The sequence below is a fragment of the Myodes glareolus genome, chromosome 3, assembly GCF_982192425.1.
Source record: "Myodes glareolus chromosome 3, mMyoGla1.1, whole genome shotgun sequence".
Taxonomy (NCBI): Eukaryota; Metazoa; Chordata; class Mammalia; order Rodentia; family Cricetidae; genus Myodes; species Myodes glareolus.
In genome coordinates, this window is record NC_142028.1 from 50,421,076 (window position 1) to 50,446,827 (window position 25,752).

General features: G+C 46.0%; 1 protein-coding gene across 1 annotated transcript in view; it reads right to left on the minus strand.

The window, feature by feature from the left end:
* Positions 1–25,752, minus strand: part of Gxylt2 (glucoside xylosyltransferase 2) — a 96,168-nt gene that overhangs the window by 49,229 nt on the left and 21,187 nt on the right. Inside the window, exons 2-3 of the mRNA XM_085685995.2 lie at positions 19,670–19,859; positions 2,792–2,923 (exon numbers count right to left, since the gene is read on the minus strand). Of these exons, the coding sequence (XP_085542121.2) occupies positions 2,792–2,923; positions 19,670–19,859 (322 nt within the window). The remainder of the gene's footprint in view (positions 1–2,791; positions 2,924–19,669; positions 19,860–25,752) is intronic.

Here is a 25,752-nt window from a genome sequence, read left to right on the forward strand (position 1 = left end):
TGGACTTCAAAACCCAAGCATCGGTGAAATCTGAATTCTTCTAATGCTACATTAGAATCTGAAAGACATGTGATGCAAAAATCTTTGCTCTGATGGTAAACTATTAGTTGAAGGCTAGGGAAAGGCTCAGCAGGCAAAAGTGTCCTTGCTGTGCAAGTGTAAGAACTTGAGTTCAAAACTCCAGGACTCACATAAAAATCTAGGGGTGGTCATGCACACACCGGAGGGTCTTACATCCAGCCTGCCTCCAAACCGAGAGACAGACCCTGTTCCAGGGAAGAGGCTGAGAATAATAGAGCAGGACACACAATGTCGTCTTCTGGCCCCTACACCTAGGCACCAGCACGTACACCTTCACACACACACACACACACACACACACACACACACACACACACACACACACAGGTACATACACCATACACACTCATTCTCACACACAGGGAAATATATATATATTAGTTAAGAGGAATCTCTACTGTGTGTCTGGTGTGACGCCAACGGTATTAGTTATTTTCCTCATGGCTGTGACAAAACCCCTGACCAAAGCAACTAAAGGAAGGGAGGGGTTGTCGTGGCTCACAGTTTGAGGAGACACAGTTCATCGTGGTCAGACAGTCATGGCAGCAATTAGCTGAAAACAAAGGGTCGCACTGCATCTGCAGTCAGGAGGCGGAGAACAGGCAGAAAACAGAGCCAGGCTAAAAACCCGCCAGGTTCACCCCCTGTGCTCGCTTCCTCTAGCACAGATCCATGCACTAGGTCCATGACCTTCCAAAATAGCATGTTCAGACCAAGAGTCCAAGCGCATAAGCCTATAGGGGCCATTTCACCCAAGTTGCAGCACTGGTGGTGCAGAAGGATGGCTAAGTCTACGGTTCTAGCCCAGTCAGTCATTTGCTAAAATGCTTGCATTACAGGGCTCCATTTTCCAGGCGCAGCCTTGGCAGCACATCCGATTAGCTTCTGAGAGGGTGGTTTCATGGGAAATATGATTTAGACTTTACTTCAAACAACCCTGAAGACCAATCTATCTCAACAATGCTCCCCAAAGCCATGCTTGTAATCTGCCATTATGCTGTAGGACTTGGGAGAAGGTAAATGTCCTGTCAGCCACAATCTCTCTTTATTGTTTTTAAGAAGGGATGGTTCCCATTACCAGAAGCAGATAAGGGATACTAGCATCCATTTGTCATTCAAAACCGACAGCTCACTTCCGCAGAGCGAATCATACTCATCCTGTAGTGAGCTTGGTTTGTTGTTGTTGTTTTAATGGGGTCATAGAGCCACAATGCGAGGGCAGGGACAATTCAAATGGGGATAGGGTTGGGAGACAATTTCCCAACAGTAACTTTGGCTTTTTAATACGTCCTTTTGCCTTAAATAGATTCTCACCTCAAATGATAATTTGCTGTGTACGTCACCATTCTAGAGGTTTTAGCTCCACTTTCAGGCAGGCATTCCTTACCCAGGTTTTCGTACAAATAACTCATCTCACAAGATATAGACAGGTCTGCGTGTATAGAAATATGTCATTTAATCAAACGGCAACTGAGACTTAGTAGTTAAAAGTGTATACTGCTCTATGTAGAATCAGAGTTCGGTTCCCAGCTCCCATTACCAGGGGGCACACAACTGCCGGTAACTCCAGCTCCCAGAAATCCAACATCCTTGCCTAACCTCTGTGGGCACTTGCAAACATGTGGTATATACATACACAAAGAAAAAGATTAAATAAATATGTAAGAACTAGAATAAATGATGGCGACCCTAGGCTGCAGACTGGCAGCAGCCACCCACCCAGGCCCTGCTCTTCTCCCCGATTTCTGTGCTGGAAATGCTAAGGTTATCATTCACCATTTAGTTTCCAAACAAACACAAGGGGAGGCACATCCCCCTCGGGTGACCCTAGACACTTCAATAGCAAATATCACACAACTTCTTCACCCAAACCATTGCCTGAAGTTTTCCTCATCCCTACACGGTATCACCATCCCTTTCTGAGAAGTGTGTGGTCTGAATGGTTAGATATTGACCGCTTTAACTGAATCAACCAAAACCTGGCTCAAAGCCTTTTTATTTCCCCGGCCCTCCATTTCAACTCCAATAGGAGCTGGGAAATCCATTTGTCAAATCCATCACAAATGGATTTGTCCTCATTAAACACAAATGTTGTCCTCATTAAAACGTAAACTGGGCCATCCAGTTTCCCACCACCTTTAAACAGAGAGCAGACATCTCACAGGGCTCTTGGAGCTTCTATTTCCAGCCCCTGCAGATACCACAGGCCCTATCTCCCCCTCTAGTCTATGGACTTTTATTTTGGGATACACGCCTCTTCCCAGATCAGGGCCTCTGCACACAGTCATCTCTTACCTGGACCTCTCTTTCTCAGGATTCCCAAACCTTTGTCACCCAGTAACTGCACTTCATTTGTGTCTAGTCACAAATGGTCTCTAAGATCTTTTCCAGGACACAGTGGGATTATATATGACATATATCCATGGCACCCTTTCTCTGCCTCAGTTCTCAGTTAATGGTGAAGCCACAGACACAAAGTCCCTTGTCTAAGGCATGCTTTGGTTGCTCTCAGACCCAAAATCTTGAGGGAAGAGCCTTCAAGAACCTTCTAGATCCTCCATCTGCACACAGCAGACTGAGAGCATCAATGCTAGAACTGAGGGGGACACTTTCATTGCCCGCAGTAAGGGTCTCTACCACACCTCGGCTGATTTCACGATTTTCAAGGGGGAGTCTTTCCCAAGCAGCATCTTGTTAACAGGGTTCCTACCGGAAGGAAGAGCCTCTGGGCGGCACAGGGTTTGAATAATTTCTTCCATTCCTGGGGGTTTCCGACGGAAAATGTGATGGGGTAGATTCTGTGCTCAAACTTCTTTGTATATGAGTCGGGCCACTGGCGCAACTGCAAAACATGGGGACACAGAAGGGTTAGGGTTAGACACCAAGATGTATGGAGGACACCTGAGAGGCCTCTGGCAGGCACAGTGGAAATTATCCAGGCAACTCACACAGCGAGATTAGCTTCATTACTGCTTCTACAGGTCACTAAGTGAAAAGACATTCTCCTATAACACTGCTAGAAGTGAAAACAAACCACGTTTGCTGAAGGCAGGGGAGTTGGGAGACTGGTCCACAAACACTGCCAAAGGGAATGGATGACATGCCAAGAGGGCAGTTCAGAACAATTCAGAAGCTGGTTAACAGAAAGAGAGGTACAAGGGCTTTCGTCACAATGGAGTTGTGGCAACAAAATCTGGAGAGACTCTAAATGTCAATTCATAAGGAACTGGGAAAACGAAAATCATGATAGATATTCCATATATGGAATATGCAGAATAAAGAATGTGTGTTTCTGTGTGATGTATACAAAAGCTATTATATGTCCGGTGAAGGGTGCATGCCTGTAATCCCAGAATTAAAGAGGTTGAGGTAAGAGGAACACAAATTTGAGGCTAGTCTGGGCTATGTGAGATCCTGTCTCAAAAAATTCTAATATGGCTCCACCAAATAGCAAAAATATACACATCTTTATTTCAAGGTTTACATTTACATGAATGAGGGCTTTGCATGCAGGTATGTATGTGCACCGTATGTGTACTGTGTGGTGTGCCTGTTGCCTGCAGAGGCCAGAAGAGAGTGTTGGATCCCTGGAACTAGAGTTACCATTGTGAGCCATCCGATGTGGGTGCTGGGAACTGAACCTGAATCCTCTGCGAAAGCAGAAAGCGTCTTTAACTACTAGGCCATCTCTCTAGCCCCTAAGCACATGTCTTTTATATGTGGAGAAAAAGCTAGACAGATAGTATCCTTTTATTAAAAGTGGACACCTTTACAGGTGGTGCTTATGGGTCTCATTTTCTGTTGATATTTCTGTATTCTTCAGAACTTTTGTAGTGAATATGTTTTTTTTCTTTGCAGATATTAATTTTTAAAAAATTTATTCAATTTTAATCCCAGTACTCAGGAGGCAGAGGCAGGTGGATCTCTGTGAGTTTGAGGCCAGCCTGGTCTATAAGAGCTAGCTCCAGGACAGGCTCCAAAGCTACAGAGAAACCCTGACTTGAAAAACAACAACAACAACAACAACAACAAAAAAATTTATTCATCTAATGTGTGTTGCTGTGAAGAGACACCATGACCACGGCAACTGTTACAAAGGAAAACTTTTAATTGGGACTGGCATACAGTTTCAGGGATTTAGTCCATTATCTTCAAACAGTGTACAGGCAGACATGGTGCTGGAGAAGGAGCTGAGAGCCCTGCACCTTCATCTGCCAGCAGTAGAAGCAACTGTCACACTGGGCATAGCATGAGCATATATGAGACCTCACAGTCCACCTGGACAGTGACACACTTCCTCCAACAAGGCCACACCCACTCCAACAAAGCCACACTTCCCAATAGTGCCACCCTTAGGGGGGCCATTTGTTTTTAAACCACCAAAATGTGTCTGCAAGTTTTTCCTGCACAGCTGGTATCTGCAGAAGACAGAAGACGGCATTGTTCCCCTGTGTTATCATTTAGATAAAACAGTGCAGTTCCCTGAGGGGTGCAGTGGGCTGTGAGGGGCAGCAGGGTCCCACCTTCCATGGCCTCTGTGGGTTGCAGGTGGCGGCGGGGGGGGGGGGGGGGGAGACCTTGGCGGGTCAGTGGCAGGGCAGCTGGTCCCACAAGGAGCCGTGGTGGGTGAGAGACAGAGCCATGCAGAGTGAGTTTGGATATAGTTTATTCAGTAAAAGGGAAGGAGAGGAAATGGGGAGAGAAGGAGAGAGGGAGAGAAAGGAAGAGAAGGGGAAAGAGAGAGAGAAAGGGAGAGGGAGAGAGAGGAGGGGGAGAGAAAAAGAGGCCTCAGTCACCTCTTCTGAAGAGAGATGGGGCAGCTAGAGCACAGGTTGGAAGCTGAAGGAAGATCAGCTTGTGGCTTGTTTAGGCAGAAGGGGGGAATGGGCGGGGCTTGTCTCTTAAAGGGACAGGACAGACCATTACATTCCCATCTCTCTTTTTTTTTTATAATAAAAAGGCGGGAGGTTAGACACAATTGGAATGGCAGATTCTCAAGACTGCTTCCTGCGTATTTCTGAGTGTCGTCTTGGGGCGGGGTGGGGGGACCTGAGAAAGCTGGGTGCTGGTCACATCCTGGGGTAACTGGTCTTTTTGCTCCCACCCGGTGATTGTGGTATGGAAATGTCCAGTGTCTCTTAGGCATGTTTAAGGTATTGGCAAACAGGACAAAGTTAAGTTTAGGAAAAATTTTTTAGTACCAGGGAATGGAGAGGGGTGTATCTGTCCTGTTTAAAGTGGATCCTTCAGTTTGGCTCCCTGGAACTCACAAGAATTTTTTGGGTTTGTGAAAATATAAGTTTTAAACAGCAGCATATTTATATCAGAATGACTGTGACAGATATTTTTGCATAATGAAAAGTATCTTTAAGACAATTAAAGGCAGCATGAGAGAGGATTTTATTAACTTGTAGTTTATTGAAATTTGTTTGGTGAGGCTGTCCTTTAAAATGATAAAACCTCTCATCTGTCAAACTGCATCAGAGATCTTTGAGAAGAATAAAATTTTACTTGAGTTATTGATTTAAAAACGACAGAGAACTTACTTAGTTGGCACCTAGAGCTACTCCTCAGGGTCCTCCATGGCTGCTGAGGGTCGTATTTGCCTTTTGCTGTTTAGCACAGGGCCTGCCAGGCTCCAGAAGATCCTGTAGGCTAAGAAATCTGTAGGAAGACAAGCCTACCTTGACCTGAGCAGCTAGGCTGTCAATTCCAGCAACTCTGTCCACTGTCCGGAGATCTTCAGTTTAGATGAAAGGCAGTTTTTCCCAGTACTTGGTAGTTGAAATGAATTGCGGATGGACATTGTTTTGTGCCCATCTGTCTTCTGTCTTCTTTGGAGGAAATAGAGCGCTGCTGCTAGGAGCCAACCTGTCTCTTTTTGTTATAAAAAGTCTTATAATAATTAAGCATTTAAATGCCATATTCCCAGATCTCTGAGCAGTTGAGGGCTGTTTACAGAGTATAGATGAGCTATAACTACAGTATAGAATCTGATTGGAGAACTGGGTCCAAGCTTGACTGTACTGGCTCTCAACTTAACAGGTAAGATTTACACTTGTAAAAAGACAGAAAGAAAAAAAAACTGTTTGTAATAGAAGCTTAATGGCAGAACTGAAAATAGTAGAGAACAGTTTAATATATTTTAAAGCAGGGTTGGATTACATATATAGTATTTTTGTAAGTGACTTAAAAGTACATACCAATTTAAAACATGAGACTTATTGGTTTGTTAGTCTGGAATGATATATATTGGGTAAATGATCATAACAGTTAACAGTAAACACACACACAGTGAACAGGAATTGGGCAAAGTGGATACTCTTGGTGGGCCCTACCAAAGGCATGCCACTGTGCAAAACACACATATAACAGAGTCAGCAATAGGAATTTAGAGACAAAAACATAAGTAAACCGGAAGATCAGGCAGGGTATAACTCAGTAAAGATGGCAGGACTAGGTCACCTGACCTGGTCATTAATTAAGATGGCAGTAAGGTTGCCTGACCTCATTAAGATGATGGTAAGGTCACCTGGCCATATAAAAATGGTGGTGGTCATGTGTTGTATGAAGAAGCCACGGTTTTTAAGCTACGGGAGTTTTAAATATAATAACATGAGAGACCTAGAGGTGTGATCCACCCTGTAGCTACACCGCCCAGCCACAAGCTGTGGTGGGGAGCAAAGGCTGGAATTGAAAACAGCTCCCTTGCAGGACAGTGGTAGCGGTGGCAGGGATAGAATAGAACAGGACTTGGAGCAAGAGGAAAAGAGCATTTTCAGACGGGTGGGGAAGGGGCTGCCCAGTGAAAGGAAAAGCACAGCTGGCGGGACACCAGCAGAGCATTTATAGGCTGATAGTTTGAGGGTTTATATTCCATAGCTGAAAATGTGAAAACCTGCAAAAACAGCAATACCACAAGGCCTGTAGAAGAATGTCTTCTCTCTATAGGCAGGGTGTTAATGAAGGTGACTGGCCCTGGTCCAGGCGACTCAGAAGCCAGACAGGATAGAGGCCTCTCCAAGCAGTCTCTCACAGTGGGGACCACTTGTAAGTGGTCCAAAAGAAAAGAAAAGAAAAAAAGAAAAGTGAAAGAAAAATCTGGGAACCCCAGGTCCCAAAGCGTGGCCAGCACCCAGCTTTCTCAGGCTCCCCCCAAGATGATGCCCACAAATAAACAGAAAGCAGACTTGAGAATCTGCCATCCGAATTCCTTTAACTTGTTGTCCCTAACCTCCTGCCTTTTTATTATAAGAGATGGGAATGTAATGGTCTGTCCTATCCCTTTAAGAGACAAGCCCCACCCACTCCCCCCTCCCTTTCAGCCAAAACAAGCGGATCTTCCTTCAGCTTCCAACCTGCACTCTCTGTCCCATCTCTCTTCAGAAGAGGTGACTGAGGCCTCTTTTCTTCTCCCCCCTCCTCTCTCTCTCTGTTTCTCTCTCTCCCTCCCTCTTTCCTTTTCTCCCTCTTCCCTTTCCTTCCCTTTTACTGAATAAACTATATCCAAACTCACTCTGCATGGCATGCCTATCCGTCTCTGTCTCTCACCCGCCCCCTCCCACCTTCCTGGAATCCACAGAGGTGGGACCCTGCTGCCCCTGGTGGCCCACTGCACCCCTCAGAGAACTGTGTTCTTTTATCTAAATCATACAGATGACTGTGAGCACCATGTGCATGAGAACAGGATTCAACTCTTTTGTTTTTTTAGGATTCAACTCTTAACTACTGAGTCATCACCTCTCTAGTCATTGCCAGCTTATAGGTATGTCTGAATAACAAAATACAATGCAGTTCTTCGTGACCACATCATAGAGCCAGAGTCAGCAAATGATGACCTCAAAAGACCAATACCCAGCCCACCACACCCAGGAAAGCAACTTGACATTTTAAGGTAGTCAAAGACATCATGTGATGTACGAGGTTCTTCTATGTGCTGCTTTCATTGGTTGAATAAAGAAACTGCCTTGGCCTTTTGAGAGGGCAGCACTTAGGTGGGGGGAGTAGACAGAAGAGAATTTTGGGAAGAAGGGCAGTGTGGCAGACACCATGAAGCTCCTGCCTGAGACTGATGCTGGTTAGAATCTTTCCCAGTAAGCCATGACCTCATGATGTTACACAGATTGATAGAAATGGGTTAGATCAAGATATGAGAGTTGGCCAAGAAGATGCTAGATATAATGGGCCAGGCAGTAATTTAATTAATACAATTTCTGTGTGGTTATTTTGGGGGTTAAGCTAGCCGGGTGACTGGGAAGAAGAAGCAGCCTGCTTCTCCTGCTACAATCATGGGGACTGGACATGGCTCAGTGGTTAAGAGTGCATGCACACTGCTCTGGCAGAGGACCTGAGTTCAGTTCTCAGCATTCCATCAAGTGGTTCGCCACCATGTGTTACTCCAGCTCTGGGGGGAACCTAATGAATCTGGCCTCCACAGGCAGCTGTAGCCACGTGTACATACCCACATACATACATACACACACATAATTAAAAATAAAATAAATCTTTAAAAAAATCAAAAGACTCATGCTTTGTGATAGATAAAATTTACATGGAACTTGAATTTGTATCCCTAAATAGAATGGAACCCAGTCACACACACACACACACACACACATGTGCACATTGTTAAGGCCACTTAATGACAGGGGTGAATACAACTGTGATCCACAACATCAGCGAAGCATCAGTTGCTATAGCTGGTGTTTTACAGGAAAACTTTAAAAAGCTACCCCCTGCTTTAGATGAAATTAATTATCTATGCATTATTAGTAAAAGGAAGAACATGGTGTATGATTTAATTTCTGATAGTCATACGAAAATGTACTGTTTTAGTTTGCTTTCTGTTTCTGTAATAAAGCACCATGCCCCAAAGCATTTTGGGAAGGAAAGAAAGTTTATTTCAGTTTAAAGCTTACAGTCCATCACAAAGGGAAGTCAGGGCAGGAACTTGGTGGGGAGCCTGGAGATGGGAACCGGTGTAGAGGCCATGGAGGAATCCTACTTAGTGGCTTGCTCCTCTGTAGAATATTCCTTTACACTGTGTGACTATATGCCACTGTGACTGGTTTAATAAAAAAGCTAAATGGTCAGTGGCTAGGCAGGATTTTGGCGGCAGAGAAAAAGAAAGGTGGCATTGGGAGTGGGGGAAGAAGCAGTGTGGAACGTACATACGTGAGGTAAATGAGTCCTGAGGCGGCACATCGATGACTAGAAATTGGGTTAATTGAAATTACAAGAGTTACCTAAAAACAAGCCTAAGCTATGGGCTTTCATAATTAATAAGAAGTCTATATGTGGTTATTTGGGAACAGTTGGCAGGACACAGAGAAACTCTCTGCCTACTCTCCTTCATGGCTGGCTTAGCCTGCTTTCGTATACAAAATACGAAACCTGGACCTGCTCAGGAGTGGTATCACCTCCAGTAGACTGGGCCCTCCATTACCAATTAGTAGTATGAAAATTCCCCACAGAGTTGCCCACAGGCCAGTCTGACAGAAGCAACTCCTCAATTGACATTTCCTCTTTCCAGATAATTCTAGCTTTAGTCAAACTGACAAAGAAACTAACCAGCACAGACATGGAACAGAAAAATATGTCAAAATTGTTCTGGGCACTACTGTGGTGGTGAGGCCTTTTTCATGTGTGGTTCACAAATCTATTGGTTATTTGTTTAAAATGTACACACATCTTTTCTGTTTGTTTTTGTTTTTCGACACAGGGTTTCTTTGTGTAATAGTCCTGCCTGCCCTGGAACTCACTCTGTAGATTTGGCTGGCCTTGAACTCACTGAGATCCACCTGCCTCTGCCTCCCACATGCTGGGATTAAAGGTATGTGCCACCACTGCCTGGCAACACACATCATTTTTATAAACACAAACTTTTAGAGACATTGGGAGTACTTGGCAATTTCTTTTTTAAAATAATTTATTTAACTTTTAGGTGCATTGGTGTAAGGGTGTCAGATTCCTTGGAACTTGAGTAACAGACAGTTGTGAGCTAGCATGTGGGGGCTGGGAATTGAACCTGGGTCCTCTGGAAGAATAGCCAGTGCTCTGAACCCCTGAGCCATCTCTCCAGCCCCATACTTGACAATTTCTGAGTGACAATTGAAAGCATTTAACATTTGACTCGATGGGTGTTGGCCAATCTGAACGCACCCCAGCATTAATTCCACAATCGAGCTCACTGGTTCAGGAGGACCGACACTCACTTAGTACAACAGGACCGACCGCTTAGCAAGCACAGGCACACATGTTGGGCATACATGGAGCCCTAATTCAGTCCTCCAAGAATGTGTGTGTGTGTGGGGTCTCCTTTATTTTGATCTTCAGATCTAATCTCTCTTTCCCAGGCCATGTCTTCAACGAGAGCAACCCCAATCCATGTATATTTGTTACAGCGCACATTTAATTGATTTCTACAAAGGTTCAAAGCTACACTTCCGCTTTTTTGGTTTCTTTCCCATCTCCAATCTTGTTTTATCTGTTGTGGCTGTTGCTGTTCCTTTCTACATGAAGACTTTCTTTCTTTTCCACCTCCATGTTCTGTATATCATGTCCTCTTTTTAGTGCTTCTCTTCAAAATGACAGCATCCTTATGAAGTCAGATGCTAGCTGTCGCCATACCCCCGACTTACGGGGACATATGGAAAGTCTAACTATGGTTCAGATGATAGTTTAGTATGGTTTTTCAAATTCACTCTACAATTTAGGTATTAATTTTTGGGGTTTGTTGTTGTTGTTGTTTTGAGACAGGGTTTCTCAGTAGTGATGAAGCCAGTCCTGAAACTTTCTCTGTAGACCAAGCTGGCCTCGAACTCACTGAGATTGGCCTGCCTCTGCCTCCTGAATGCGCCACCACTGCCTGGCAGGTATTACTTTTTAAATCATCAATCTTCCACTTTGCCTGCGTATCTTCTTTTCTTGTGTTCCCACCCTCCTTCTGGGATCACTTTACTCTATCTTGAAGAACATCCCATAAAGTCTCCTTTAATGATGATCTTTTGCCGTTGATTCTTTCATTCTCTGTGTGTAGTTTAACCAGGGAAGAATATCCAAGCGGATATATTCTCTGCATTTTGAAGCTATTATCCTATTGTGTGGTAGCTAGTATTTCTGTTGAAAAGCTAACTGCTATAACTATAGCTTCTAATAGGATAGTTAATTGGGAGGCTGTGGTGACTTGAATGAGAACGTCCCCCAAAGACTCAGATGTTTAAATGCTTGGGCCCCAATTAGTGGCATTGTTTGGGTAGGATCAGGAGGTGCAGCCTTGCTGGAGAAGGTGGTTTTAAAGCCACATGCTGTTCCATTTTTGCTTGGGGTTTAAGACGTAAGTCCTCAGCATTCTGTTCCGGCCTGTGCCGCCATGCTTTCTTGCCACAATGGACTCTTACCCCTCTGGAATCAGAAGTTCAAACAAACTTTTCCTTCTAATAAGCTGCTTTTGTCGCGGTGTTTTATCACAACAAGGGAAAAGGAACGAACACAGAGGTTAGGAGGCTTCATCAGTTCCAATAACAGGTTTCTACCTAAGCAGCTGAGACACATGGAGGTCAAACAGCGCCATCCCAGGCTAGTTAGAAACCAGCACCTAACCTCTAGGAACTGCCTGCTACTTAAGCTCACCCAAACAAAAATGCCAACAAAGCCCTTGCTAGAGACTTACTCTGGAATGATCCAAATATGGCCACTGATCTGTGCTAAACTTTGGCCGCTCACACTTCCTCCGTACAAGGCCTTCCTTCCGGCAGCCCGTCACCAGGGCTCAGAGCCACAGGCAGTCTGGAGCTGTTTGCTCATGAAGGTATGAACCGGCGCTTGAACACTGGAATGCACCTCTGTGAGTCAGGTCTTCTTTCCACCAGGGATTTCAGGGGTGGAAATGAGGTCCTCAGGCGTACGTTCTTTTCTAGTTGGCTCTTCTTCCCCCTCAAAGTTCAGCCCTTCCCGTCGTGAAAGTGTGTGTGCGCATGCGCAGGAGATAGTCCCCTTCTACCTTCTGAAGGCAATTTCTCATGTTGTTGCCCTCTCTTTATTCCAGGGTTGTGAGCTTCTGGGTGATTCTGTCTTTGCTACCATCTCACAGTAGGCGTTCTTGGCTAACAAATGTGAGCTACCTGAAGCCTTTTACCTGTATTCCTGGGATCAAACTCGGCTCATCTGGCTTGCTTAGCAAGCCCTTTAACAAGCTGAGCCATCTTCCCAGCCCCAGAATACCCTTTAAAAGCAACTTCTGGAGCCTTTTGTTCTTTTTCTCTTAAAGAGAGGCCGCATGTAACACAACTTTTTAAAAAAGAAGAGGAACGCTCTAAATATAGAAGACCTAACCCATGGTGCAGCAGCCGAGGCTTGGTAATGGTGGTTGACTTTTTTTAAATTGCATCCCGAGGTAAAAATACGTGGTTCTAAATATCCCAGGAAGTTATCATGAAAAACTCTGAATATGCCTAAAATGCTCAGTGCTGGGTGACAGCAGAGAAAAGGGGTGACACCGCCCCCTCCCCCCAACCCAGCCTCAGCCAGCTGCAGTAACAAAATGCCCAATGGACAGCACACATTCCAGAGGATCTTTGCAGAGTGAAAGAACTGCAAAGAATGATCAGACTGGCCCCACAACGGTACTCTACAAACATGCTCAGAAGAATGGTTTGCCATGAGATGTGGATGACAAAAACGGAAGCAGAGGGACCTTCTATCACCTACAGAGAGTCTCAGGTTTCGAATCTAAACCGTCACCACAATTATTGCATGGAAAAGAGGTGATACCACATGTTGTGCCAAGCGCCTAAGACCTGTGTTAGTCAGCCTGACTGTACTGCAATGAAATACCTGAGGTCACCTACTGGTGTGGGACGTCCTTCTGTCTATGTGTTTTACTGTTTAATGAATAAATCTGCCCTGGCCTTTGATAGGGTAGAGTAGAGTTAGGTGGGGAAATAAGGCAGAGTCAGGAGACACCATGTAGCCCTGCCAGAGACAGATGCAGGGGATGGAACCCGATAAGTCACAGCCATGTGGTGATACACAGATTAATGGAGATGGGCTAGTTTAGGACGTAAGAGCTAGCCCATAAAAAGCTAGAGCTAATAGACCAAATAGAGAGTTAATTAATACAGTTTCTGTTGGTTATTTTGGGAGTCTGGGCAGCCAGGAAATGAACAAGCAGCCTCCTACTACAGCCGACTTAAAAAGAGGAAAGGTTCCTGGCAGGGTGGCGCAATCTTCAGTTCTTGCACTTGAAGGGCAGAGGCAGCAGGCAGGAAACATGTCGTCAGACTGTTTCAACCAAACCAAACTAAACCAACACCATAACTAAAAAGTCAAAATGAGGGAAAAAATAGGTCCAGGCTCTGGTCCAGTTGCTGTGGGGCCCGTGACAAGGAAGCAGATCATGACAGCAATGCGCACAGAAGAAACAGATGAGATGGTTCAGTGGTTAGAACACTGGCTCTGTTTCCAGAGGACCCAGGTTCAACTCCCAGCACTCACATGGTAGCTCACAACCTTCTCTAACTCTAGTTCTAGGGGATCTGATACCCTCTTCTGGCCTCTGTGAGAACTGCATGCATGTGGTACACAGGCAAACATGAAGGAAAACAACAACACACTTAAAATTAAATAAATCTTCTTTTAAAAGAGAAAGCAGAAAGGTGATAGGGCCCTAATAGACAGCTACAAGCACTTAAAACCACAGGTTTAACTTTCTTGAGGTCCTCTGTTGGGACCAATTGGGTTCCAGGCCTTCAGCTGCTCTTCCCTACTAGAGCCTTCTAATTGAAGTTACTAAAAGCTGTCCTTTGCCTAGAGAATCAGACGATGGAATTTTCACCTGTTGGCCATTGACTTCAGGGTATTTAAGCCTCCATGGTCCTATTAAAGAAGGGTTTTTTTTTTTGTTTGTTTGTTTTTTTTTTGCCAGCGATCGAAGGTCCATGTGTCGGTCTGTCTCTGCATTTGTTTCCTCAACCTCCGGCCTCTTGCCTGAAGCTCGCGAACTGGGTTCTAGTGCATTGAGAGCAGAGAGGGGGGCGCGGAGAGCGGCAGTCCTCCACTTCGTAACAGCACCAAGGAGGCCCAAGAGTTTACTATGGCGTTTGGGGGACAGTCCAGATCCAACCACAGCAACACTTACAGCAATATCCTTCACTGGCTTCACAGAGACTCGAAGCCACTCAAGAGAAAGTGTATCAGGCAAACCACACACAGCAGAGCACCGTAAGCATTGAGCATGGCGTCCCAGAGGAGGTTACTCCGAGACTGCAACATGGCAGTCACTGTGGCTCATCCAACAGCCACCTATTACACACTCAGAATCCACGGGTCAGCAATTCAGACAAGTCACAGTGAGAACAGGGACTGTGCTTCACCATCCTGAAGCCTTAAAGGCCAGGTATGAAAAGCCGGAGGCAACTTTGTCCGTGTGCCTGGACAGGCTAAGGCAGTCTGTTGGCCGAGGCCTCACTCCTCTCTCTGCTGACTTCTGAGGGTCTCCTCACACAGACTACTCTGAACTTCTCTGGAAATGGTGGAAACTTCTAGGTACAGCACACCCCAAAGGGTTAAACAAAAGCTGTCTCTTTTCATGACCTATCCTTAGATGTTATATGTCATTACATCTGTCATACTCCCTCATCTGAATGCGTCGCTACATATATGATGTGTGTGCATGCGTGCACAGTAGTATTAACTGTTACCTTGTAACAAACAACCCAGAAAGTAACAGCTTAAGGCCATAAATGTTTCTCCCCAAATAAATTTAAAAAATTTTATTACAATTATTTATTCATTTATCCTATGTCTGTGCACATGCAAGCCATCTCACGTGTGTGAAGGTCAGAGGACAACTTGCAGGAGCTAGTTCTCTCCTGTCGTGTAGGTCTCCGAGACTGAACTCAGGTTGGAAAGCTTGGTGGCAAACACCCTCACCTACTACCATCTTACCAACCACTTCATGTTTCTCCCTCCTTCTTCCTCCCTTTCTCTCCCTCCTTTACCTCCTTCTGTGTGTGTGTGTGTGTGTGCGTAGCAGGGAGGAATGAACCCAGGACCTCATGTATGCCAGGCAATGCCCTCTCAGAGTTGCATCCCCAGCCCTCTTTCTACTTTTCATTCTGAGTCAGTTGCCCAGGTTGGCCTTAAACTCACTTTGTACTCCGGGCAGGGCTTAGACTCATGATTCTCCTGCCTCAACCTCCCATGCAGCTGGGATTACAGGCCTGCACCACCAGAACAGGCTCAATCAACTCTTTTATTTATTTTATATGTATAAGAGGTTTTGCTTGCATGTATGGACAAGTAACACATGCATTCCTGTTGCCTGTCGAGTTATAAAAGGGGAATGAAGCCCCCCAAATTGGAGTTACATATGGTTGTGGTTCACTCTGCGGGTGCAACCTGGGTTCTCTGCAAGAGAAGCAAGTGTTCTTTTCTTTCTTTGGAATTTTGAAACAGGATTTCTCTGTGTAGCTCTGACTGTTCTAGAATTCTCTCTGTATACTAGACTGGCCTCAAACTCACAGAAACCAGCCTGGCTTTGCCTTCTGAGTGCTGGGATTAAAGTCATGCTCTACCACGGCCCAGGTGAGAAGCACTGTTTTGTTTTTAAGATTTATTTTATGTATCTGAATGCTCTTTCTGCATGTATGCCTCTATGCCAGAAGGGGGCATCAGATCCCATTATAGATGGTTGTGAGCCACCATATGGTTGCTGGGAATTAAATTGAGGACCTCTAGAAAAGCAGCCAGTGCTTTTAACTGCTGAGCCACCTCCCCAGCCCTAGAAGCAAGTATTCTTAACCTCTGAGCTATATCTTCAGCCCACTCAAATAATTTAAGGTCAGGAATGTATGAGCTGAGATGGTCTGGTTCTGGGCCCTCTTGACATTGGAGGGGGAAGATGTCTATGCTAATCTAAAGTTTTAATGGGGCTTCTCTGAAGGCTGAGCCTGGAGGATCTGCCTCCAAGCTCATACATGAGCATGGGTGTCTTAGTTAGGGATTTTTTTTAAATTGCTGTGAATAGGCACCATGACCATGGCAACTCTTACAAAGAGAACATTTAATTGAGGTGGTAGCTCACAGTTTCAGAGGTTCAGTCTATTATCATCAAGACAGGGAGCATGCACAGTGTGCAGGCAGATGTGGTGCTGGCTACATCTTGACCAGAAGGTAGCAGGAAGTAGCCTGAATGAAGCTTGAGAAAAAAGAGAGACCTCAAAGCCCACCCCCATAGTGGCACACTTCCTCCAACAAGACCATACCGACTCCAACAAAACCATACCTCCTAATAATGTCACTTCCTTTGGGGGCCATTTTCTTCAAACCACCACAACAGTCAAGAAGACTTCATACATCATCATATGAAGATCTCCACAGTCACAGCAGTGGGTTTCACCCAGAGTTGGTAACCCAAGAGAGACAATGAAATGCCTTTTCAAGTCTTCTCCCACGGATGGTCTCCTTCCACTCCACCTGATGTTACTGGTGTGCAGACCTACTCCAGTCCAGTACGGGAGGAGTGTATCCACGGATATGAACACTCTGGAAGGTACAGTTGGCCATACAGATACGATCATACACATCTCCCCTTCCCCATGCAACCTCTAGCCAAATGTGCAGCCCCACGCTCAGCATCCAGCATGCAGGAGATGTCAGATGGACTCTGTGTGATTGAATAATGTTCATCCATGGCCAGTTTTCCGCCATTCTTGTGTATGAACAGTTCTGAGGCCCTCGCAGTTGGAAGGCCTGTGGCTGCTTCTGGACAGTTGAAGAGATCCACCTCGGTGTTACACAAAAGGAGCCAAAGGCGTGGTTCTGACATTCCAGTCTCCCTTCCCTAAAGTAGAGCGTCCTGGGAAATCCTGACTGGTCAACAACGTTCCAGCAGGTGCAGCTGTGTGAATGAGCACTGCCATTGAGCTCCTGACCCAGAGCCAAGGCCATACGGACCAGTTAGTCCCTGTGGGAGAGAAGCAGCGGGCATGCAAAGTTTTGAACTCTGCAGAAGCCATCACTACAGCTGACTGGAGCCATCCTGAACATCAGTTTTCTAAGAATAGCCTGGGCTAGTGTTGGGGACTACAGACCCTCAGACCCTAAATTTTCTGCGACTTCTTGCCTGCCAAAGTAAACAACTTGTTTTCCTATGCTTGCAAGTGGTCTGAGCATGAGACCCTCATGAGTTCCTGACGGCAGGGGAGTGGTTTCTGGTGGGCTTGCAGCTGAAAAATCCTGAGAGCTAGGGTGTGACCATTAGTCAAGGAGAGCCTTTATAAGCTGCCCTGGAACACAATAGAAGGGGCATTCTTGTTTCAAGGATGACCCGTGTCTGTGTGTGTGAGAGTCTGTGAGAGAGAGAGAGTATTTCAATCTCTGACTCGCGAACTGTCCATGGTGTATAGGCAGAATGGTACAGGCTAGCCCCAAGTTGCAGATTCAGAAGAGGAGACATTCAAAGGTGAAAAGACTAACCCAAGATTCCAGAACAAGTAAATAGCGAACCAAGTTTTTAATGTGAGTTCTTTGTCTAGTGGTTCAGGAAGGTGCACGGAATTGTAAATGCCACAAAGACAGGAATCTGCCATTTAGTGAGCAAACCAACAGAACTCCTTGAGTCTTGGTTTTCTCAGTTTGCTATGCTTTGAGCTCTCACCCAGCAAGTTCACATGTCAGGAGCCCAGTCCTTAGTGAGGTAATGTTTAAAGGTAACATCTAAAGAAAGTATCTGATCCGGATTCCTGTCTGGCAATGTGATGTCTTTTTTCTGCTATGGTAGGGCATTGTCTCTCCCGCCTCCTTAGTCATAAGATCCTTGCAACTAAGATGATACTGGGACCATATCTTGAACCTCCAGAGCTCTGAGTTAAATGAACTTTTTTTTCTTTAGAATGTTACCTAACCTCGGGTATTTTAATACAGCAACAACAACAACCAAAAAAAAACCCCAAAACCCTAAATTAGACAGGGTTACTTTCTGCAAAGAGTTGTGAAGACCAACGAGAAGAAATCACGAATGCTCAGCTGACATAACCTACCATAATCTTCATGCTGTCATTGTCTTCCCCTTATAACACTGCTTAAGAGCAGCCAGCTGGGAGTGTTCCAACCTTTTCATTCCCTTGTCCCCCGAGGCATTCCACAAGGCATCGTTCCAATTGACTCCAAAGCTCTGAAACTACCCATTCCTGGCTTCTCTCGGGTGGCATCTGGAGGTGACTTTTCCCTTAGGAAACATAACACATTCTCCAGTCTTCTGTTGTTAGTCTTTCTCTGCCCAATGCATTGTTCTTGGCATTCCTCACGAGCTCCCCTAGCCTGATGACAGGACGGAGCTCTGTTGACTCAGTCAGCAGAAACAAAACAAAGCAGGTTCCCGCTCTGCCAGAATCCAAGACCTTGGTACAACCTAAAACATCCAAGGAAAACAAAGCCCGGCCTGCCGAGGTCGGGCAGGACCTCCACTGAGGGAACCAGTCTTTCTGTAGCTCCTCTGTGTGGGTTAAAACCCAGAGAAGCAAGAGCCAAGTAAACGGAGACCCAGCTGCATAACAAAATCTCCACAGTCGCCAAAAAGGGGGTGAGGGTGTTGGAGCACTAGCCCAGATCCATGGCCTCACAGCAGAGAATCCAGGAGAGCACAGCCCTGATCTATATATGTACGTGTGTGCATATGAACAGACATATGTGTGTCTACATACAGAAACATACACTGACCTCTGGGTGAAAAGGAAAACATGGCAGAACTCCCTCAAATCATTAACTCTGACATCTCTTACATGAGACTGGAGGGTAGAGAGGACTCTGTCTTTTATCCTCTACATTATTTGGATTTATCTTGTTGAGCCTGCTACTTGTTATTTAAAATTCTCTCCTCAATACATAAAAACAAGCTATTTGCCCCAGGAAGGTGGGCAGTTCTAATAACCCAACACAGACTAATATGTCTAAGAGGAGGACATGACTGGCCCAGTTTTAAAAATTCTTGTGTGTGCTAGTGTGTGTGAACTTGGGCATACACCCATGCCCTGGAACACATGGAGGTTGTTGGACAACCTTGGGTGCCGGTCTTCACGGTCTTCACCTTGTATTATGTTGGAGGCGGGGTCTGACTTTTGCAGCTGCACAAGCCAAGTCAGCTGGCCAATGAGCTTCCGTAGGTTCTCCTGTCTCTACTTCACATCTCGGCTTAGGAGTGCAGGGTTTTCAGACACATTCCACTGTGGGTTATGGACACCCAAACATACGTTCAGACACATGCCACCGTGGGTTATGGAGACCCAAACATAGGTTCAGACACATGCCACCATGGGTTATGGGCACCCAAATATAGGTTCAGACACATGTCATCATGGTTTATGGAGACCCAAACATAGGTTCTCACGCTTGCTCAGCAAGTGCTTTGGAAACTGAGCCCATCTCTGAATCACACACAAGCAAAGCAATGCCCCAAGCCAAGGATCCAAGGTCTTCTTCCAACAACTGAGCATGCAGCCAGCTCCAGCTGTGATCTGCATTGTCAGCTCGCCCAGTGTGGTCTAACGGCCCTCCCATAAACACTGTGCCTCCGTTTACCCTGGTTCACCTGCTTATCGAACTCGGGCTTCAGCGCGTCCTCTGTGAAGATGTGAAAGCACATCTTCCTGTGGCTGAAGAGCACGGCCGACTTGAGCATGACCAGCGTCTCCTCCAACCGGTTGCCGCAGGCCACCACAGCCAGGTGAATCCAGAGCTCGGGCGGCACGGAGTGCAAACTCCTAGCTTCCCCAGGCCTCCTAGAAAGAAGAAAAACAAGCTGAACTTAAAAAAATAAAAAATTAAAAAAAAAAAAACCCACCCTGAATGGTTGGAACATTTCAAAACATGAACAGGCACAATCTGTTATATTTTATAAAGTGATAAGCATTTTGACAATTCTTCCTGCTTGTAGAAAAATACCATTTATTCCCATATTTATCCTGGCCATAATGAGATGAGTCACTGTTTGGATGGCTATAGGTGTCTGGGGCTTTCTCTGCCAGCACTCAGCTGTCTAGTGCCTGCTGGCTGCCTACAGGACTGTGTTTGGAAATATCATTTCCAAACTCCGACAGCTGACTGGGGGCTGTGGGGTTCCTACTAGCACAGGGCCATGGAAATTAGATTTGATGCAATTTGAACAAGAGGCGGGTGAGTCGTGGCTTTCCCATGTGAACCTCGAAATATGATACTCCCCTCATCTGGAGGTTTTTAGGTTGTGGTGGAATGCGTGACTGCCGGATGGAAGGAAAGCTGTGTAATTGCAAGAGGTGAAGGAAGGGAACAACCTACACGCCCCCACACCCACGGTGTCCCAGGATGGCCTTGAAGAAACAGGTGTTAATCCTGTCTGGTCAAGGAGGGGGTGAAGTAGTGGGTATGAGTCTCTGCTTAGTGAGAAGCAGGCAGGGGGAGGTGCGCGAACCTGCGAACATCAAGGTATCCAATACCAAATGAACAGCTGGAAGGAGAAATGGGATCCAGGAGTCTAGGATCATCATCCAGCTATTTCCTAGGAATAAAGATTGGTCCCAGCCAGGGAGCTGAAGCCAAGCCTCAAAAGCACCACTGAGAAACATTTGCAGGCAAGCTGGAAGAAGTCGGGTTGAAAACGGTGCCCGGAGACAAATGAATGCAATTCACTCACACGAAAGATTTGGAGAGCAGGAGAACTTGGATGTCAAATGCCACCTTCCTTCCAAAAACCTCTGTGGCCTCCCTGCTTCCCTCTCTTCCCCCCTCCCCGCTCTGGGGTGCTTGCAGGCTCATTCCAGATTGCTTTCACCAAGAGGGAAGTTGAAGCTGTGGGTGGAGCATCCTGGACCGTGTCCCAGTTTGATTACTTAAGAGCAAGCTTGGCAGAAGCCTGACCTGGTGGCTCAGCCCAGGCTAGATGCAGCTGGTTCTCGGATTTCACTAACTTTGGGAGTCACGAGGAAAGATGGTATCTTTATGAATCGCTCACTTCTCTCCAGCCCCCCTTTTCTTTTCAGATGTGGCCACTGACTTCTCTCCCCTATCACCGGGACAGACAGCCCCGTGGGAGGTCTATTCATCTCGGCTTTAACTATAGTCCCCAACCTAATGTGCTGTCCTCATTGGTGTGGGGCTGCTGGTGGGGTTCCAAGATGCCAGTCTTGTTAGTTTTCCAATTAGAATCAGGTGAGGCTTACCTGCCTTCAAGATCAAATACAAACTGCCAATTAGGAATCCTAACTATATCTCAACTGCCACTAATACAGCCTACCTGAATGGATGGTTGCTCGTCATCACACTTGGTCACACTCAGTCACACTCTTGCTCCCATTCGTGGCTTTATTTCAGTCCACACAGTGTATTTCTAGGTGCACTGGCTGGTTTTGTGTGTCGACTTGACAAAGCTAGAGTCATCAGAGACGAAGGAGCCTCGGTTAAGGAAATGCCTCAATTAGTGATCCCCGAGGGAGGGTATGGTGGGTGGTGCCATCCCTGGTTGGTGGTCCTGGGTTCTGAAGGAAAGTAGTCTGAGCAAGCCAGGGGAAGCAAGCCAGTAAGTAGCACACCTGGCCTCTGCATCAGCTCCTGCCTCTAGGATCCTGCCCAGTTTGAGTTCCTGTCCTGATTTCCTTCAGTGTTGAACAGCAATGTAGAATTGTAAGCCAAATGAACACTTTCCCCTGCAACTTGCATTTTGGTCATGGTGTTTTGTCGTAGCCATAGAAACCTAAGACATTTGGACTTGACACATGAACATTCATTCATTTCACTCATTCTAGTTTCTCTCCAAAGTGTTCTCTCTTCTCTCTTTACTAACCACCACCCACTCCTTTATGGACAAATCTTTACTAAAGGCCCATTATGTGTGAGAGAGTATTCTAGAACAGAGCTGAACCAAGCAAAGATGGAGCAGCCACTCCAGAGGACAAGGGAAGAAGAGAATTGACACTGAAAAGGTGACGGGGCTCAGCTTGTGAAGGGTTTGCTCTGAACGCAGGAGAACCTCAATTTGATCCCAGAACCTGGCTAAGAAAAGCTAGGCATAGTGTTGCCCACTTGTGATGCCAGCACGGGGGAGGCAAGACAGGTGGTTCCTGGGGCTCAACAGCCAGCCGGCCAAGGCCATTTGTTGAGTTCCAGATAAGCAAGAAACAGTCTCAGGGGGGAAAAAAAATTGGATGGAGTGTAAGCAACAACACCCAACCTTGTCTTCCAGTCTCCACACATACACACATGAACACACCCACAGGGCCGGGGGGACAATCCCTAAGTACCTTGCAGAAAAAGTCAAAAAGTGGGGGCTGGAGAGATACAATTCTCCCAATACCCACATGGTAGCGAACAACTGTCTCTAACTCCAAGATCTGACACCCTCACACAGACATACACTCAGGCCAAGCACCAATGCACATAAAGTAAAAATATCTTTTAGGTGAAAAAGGTTGTGACAGAACACTGCTGACAGGGTGGTATCTCATCCACGGTGGGTGACTGTGCAGTGTGACATCGGGCAAGACAGGCCGGCCTGACAAGAAATCCATCAGTGGCTTCAGGCAGTGAGGACAGAGCATCTCTAGGGGACAGTGGCAGAGGAGAAACTAAGTCCGGATGAGCCTGGAAATCATGAGGACCCCACCCCTCGGGACCTGCATGCCTGCTGGTCTTCAGGTATACACCTCGTAGAGGGGTCACGCCCACTATTAAAGTCAATTCTCAATTACTAACTTCTGTGGATGGGAGGAGAGGCCATGGGAACAGCACTAAGATGATGATTTAAACATGGTTAAGGACCAGCCAAAAGGCCCAGAACACTCTGAGGCCTCCGAGATGTTTCTTCCAGCAGAAGTTTCTTGTAGCCACACCCAAGGACCAGACCTTGAGTCCCTGGAACGACACGGTGCAAGGAGTGAACCAACCTCTAAACTCCTGCAAGCTGTCCTCTTATCACCACATGCACACACACTCTTGCACATGCATGTATACACACAAGTATTAAAAACGCTACAAGACTCAATGTGAACAGTTGGTTAAAATCTGCCCTGTATTTGGGAATGCAGGTGTGTTGCAAAGGTAATGACAAATGGGGCTGGAATATAGTGTGGCGGTAAAGCACCTGCCTGGCATGCAAGAGACCTCCCATTATATCCTCAGAATGGAAAAAAGAATACCTTCCCCACCCCTAAACAGTAGGGGTCCACCATGCTCATTTTCACCCAGAGACAATAAGTCTAAACCTCAGTAAGCTGGTACAAACAAATTTAAGTAAATTTAAATTTTTGCTGACTGGGGAAGATGGCAAAATAAAAGGATGTCCCTGATGAGCTCCCTCATGGGTTGGGGCAGGGAACAGACGACTCGGGTCCTGAACAGTGGACACTGGCCCAAACCCTAAAGAGATATTTGCCAAGTTAGCAGGTTTGAAGATGGGCACACACCTGTTCTTTCTCATGGACTTCCCCATGAATAACCTGCAGAAACTCTTGCATGTTTGCATAATCCCATGCAAGAGCATGCAGAACAGGTCTGTGTAAAAAATAAGCCAATGGCCATGCAAAGAAGATCACCAACAGATTTGCCATGGTGAGAGAGCAGATTACCATAAAGCAGGGAAAAAGAATAACCTAGAACAGCAGACTCCAGCACGGGCCTAGGAGGAAGTGAAGAAGTCTGTGCGGATTGTAACAGAATAGTCACAGTCAGCCTTCAACACAAGAAAGAGTGTTGTCATAGCAGAATGGCGCTGATTCCTGGGGCTTTAAATGCAGGTCTGGGGGTTAAATAAGCACCAAATTACTCTCGTCCATTTTCATACAGGATCCTTATTCTCTAATGTTCTTGGTCCTAGTGAAACCTTTTAGGATCTTAAAATACTGCAATGTTAATATGCAAAAGAAAGCCCATTATCATGTGTATGCTGATCACGACAATCAGTGTGGTACCATTTTGTATGTTTACTTGTTTTTTTTTTATTTAAATCCCCTTAAGTAAGAGAAAGAAGGAGTATTATATCTTATTTGCTGATGTATATGGAGTAAAAGTAAATTATACCAACAATTCAATACAGAACAGTAGTTATTTCTGGAGGCTAACTAAAAGTTGTATTTCTTTTCTTTCATGGATGAATTCATTTTTATTTAAGTGAATGTGTGTGTGTGTGTGTGGTTGTGTGTGTGTGTACACATGCCAGCAAAGGCCAGAAGAGAGTGTTGATCTTTTGGAGCTGGGGTTGCAGGCAGATAAGGTTGAGCCACATTATTGTAAACTGAACTCAGGCCTTCTGTAAGAACAGCACACACACACACTCTCAAAGGTGGAGCCATTTCTCCAGTACCGAAAGTTGCAATTCTTAAGCTGAGTGTTGAGCATACAGAAATTCATTATCTGTATCTGTGTGTGTGCCTTCCAAACTGATGAACAAATACTTTTTCTCATTGAGGAAAGTATGTAGAGCAGGGACGTGCTCAGTGGTGGAGCACTTAGCTAGCATGCTGAGGCTCTGGCCCCCACCCCTAAAACCAAATCCAAAAGAAGGGAAGGAGGGAAGGAAAGCTCCCGCTTCCCAAGGCAGAGCAAACCGTCTCTTCACTTCTCTGCAGGCTCCAGGGCTCTGGCCTGTGCTGTACAGAAAACAAGGGCCTAGGCATGCATAATTCATGGTGTCTGGTAACAGGTAATGAAAAGCCACTTCTGCTGCCAGGTCCAGCACCAGTGGTTGGGATTTAGCGAGACCTTCGCTGGCCCCACTGCTCCCTCTCACGTTACAGTACAAGCCTCAGGCTCTGGGTCACAGGCAGCCGTGGTGCGCTGTCACATGAATAATGAAGAATGGGGGTGCTGCAATGGTGTGCTTTTCACCAGCTCCCACCTACAGCACACTCAGCCCCTCTCAAATGTCCCCCAAATCTGCAAGGATCTGAGGAGCTCTGTCCAGGAAACTGGAACTTCTTAACCCCTCAGGGCTCTGGACTTGGCCAGACGTAGGGTGGTAACTCCGCTCTGGCTTATTTTATAAAAGCAACTGGAGTAAACATTTGCTTTTCGGAATGTAGGGGAATCTGTTGTGTGGATGTGGATGCGTGCACAAGTGCACACGCACAAAGGTGCACTGTTTGCAGGCACATGTGCACATGGGTGAGTGGTATGTATGGAGGCCAGAGGACCTCCTTAGCACTGTTCCTCTGAGACAGGAACTATCACTGGCCTGGGACTCACCTATCAGGCTGGGCTGACTGACCAGGAGCTCAAGGGTCTGCCTCCCAGAGCTGAACCCACAGAGGTACTGCATTGCCATGCCTGTTCTGGGGTTTGAACCCGGGTCCTGCTTATAAGCCAAGCACTGTACCAACTGAGCTATATCTCCAGCCAGTTTGTTTGTTGAGATGACGTCTCTTGTTGCACAGGCTGGACCAGAGTTTATTATGTAGCTAAGACTAGTCTTCAACTTCTGATCCTCTAATGCCCAATTGCTGGGATTACAGACACAGCTACCACACTCTGCCTTGATTCATCCTTTGAAATACCCACTGAGTCACCTCTTTCCTGGTCACCTTCTCCCACAACTCTGACTCACACCTCCCATCATGCCTCCAGCTGTGACAGGAAGAAATGGTCTGTACCGCAGATGGTGGGAGACTCCCTGCCTGGCAAAACACACTTGTCTGTTGTTTGTTATCA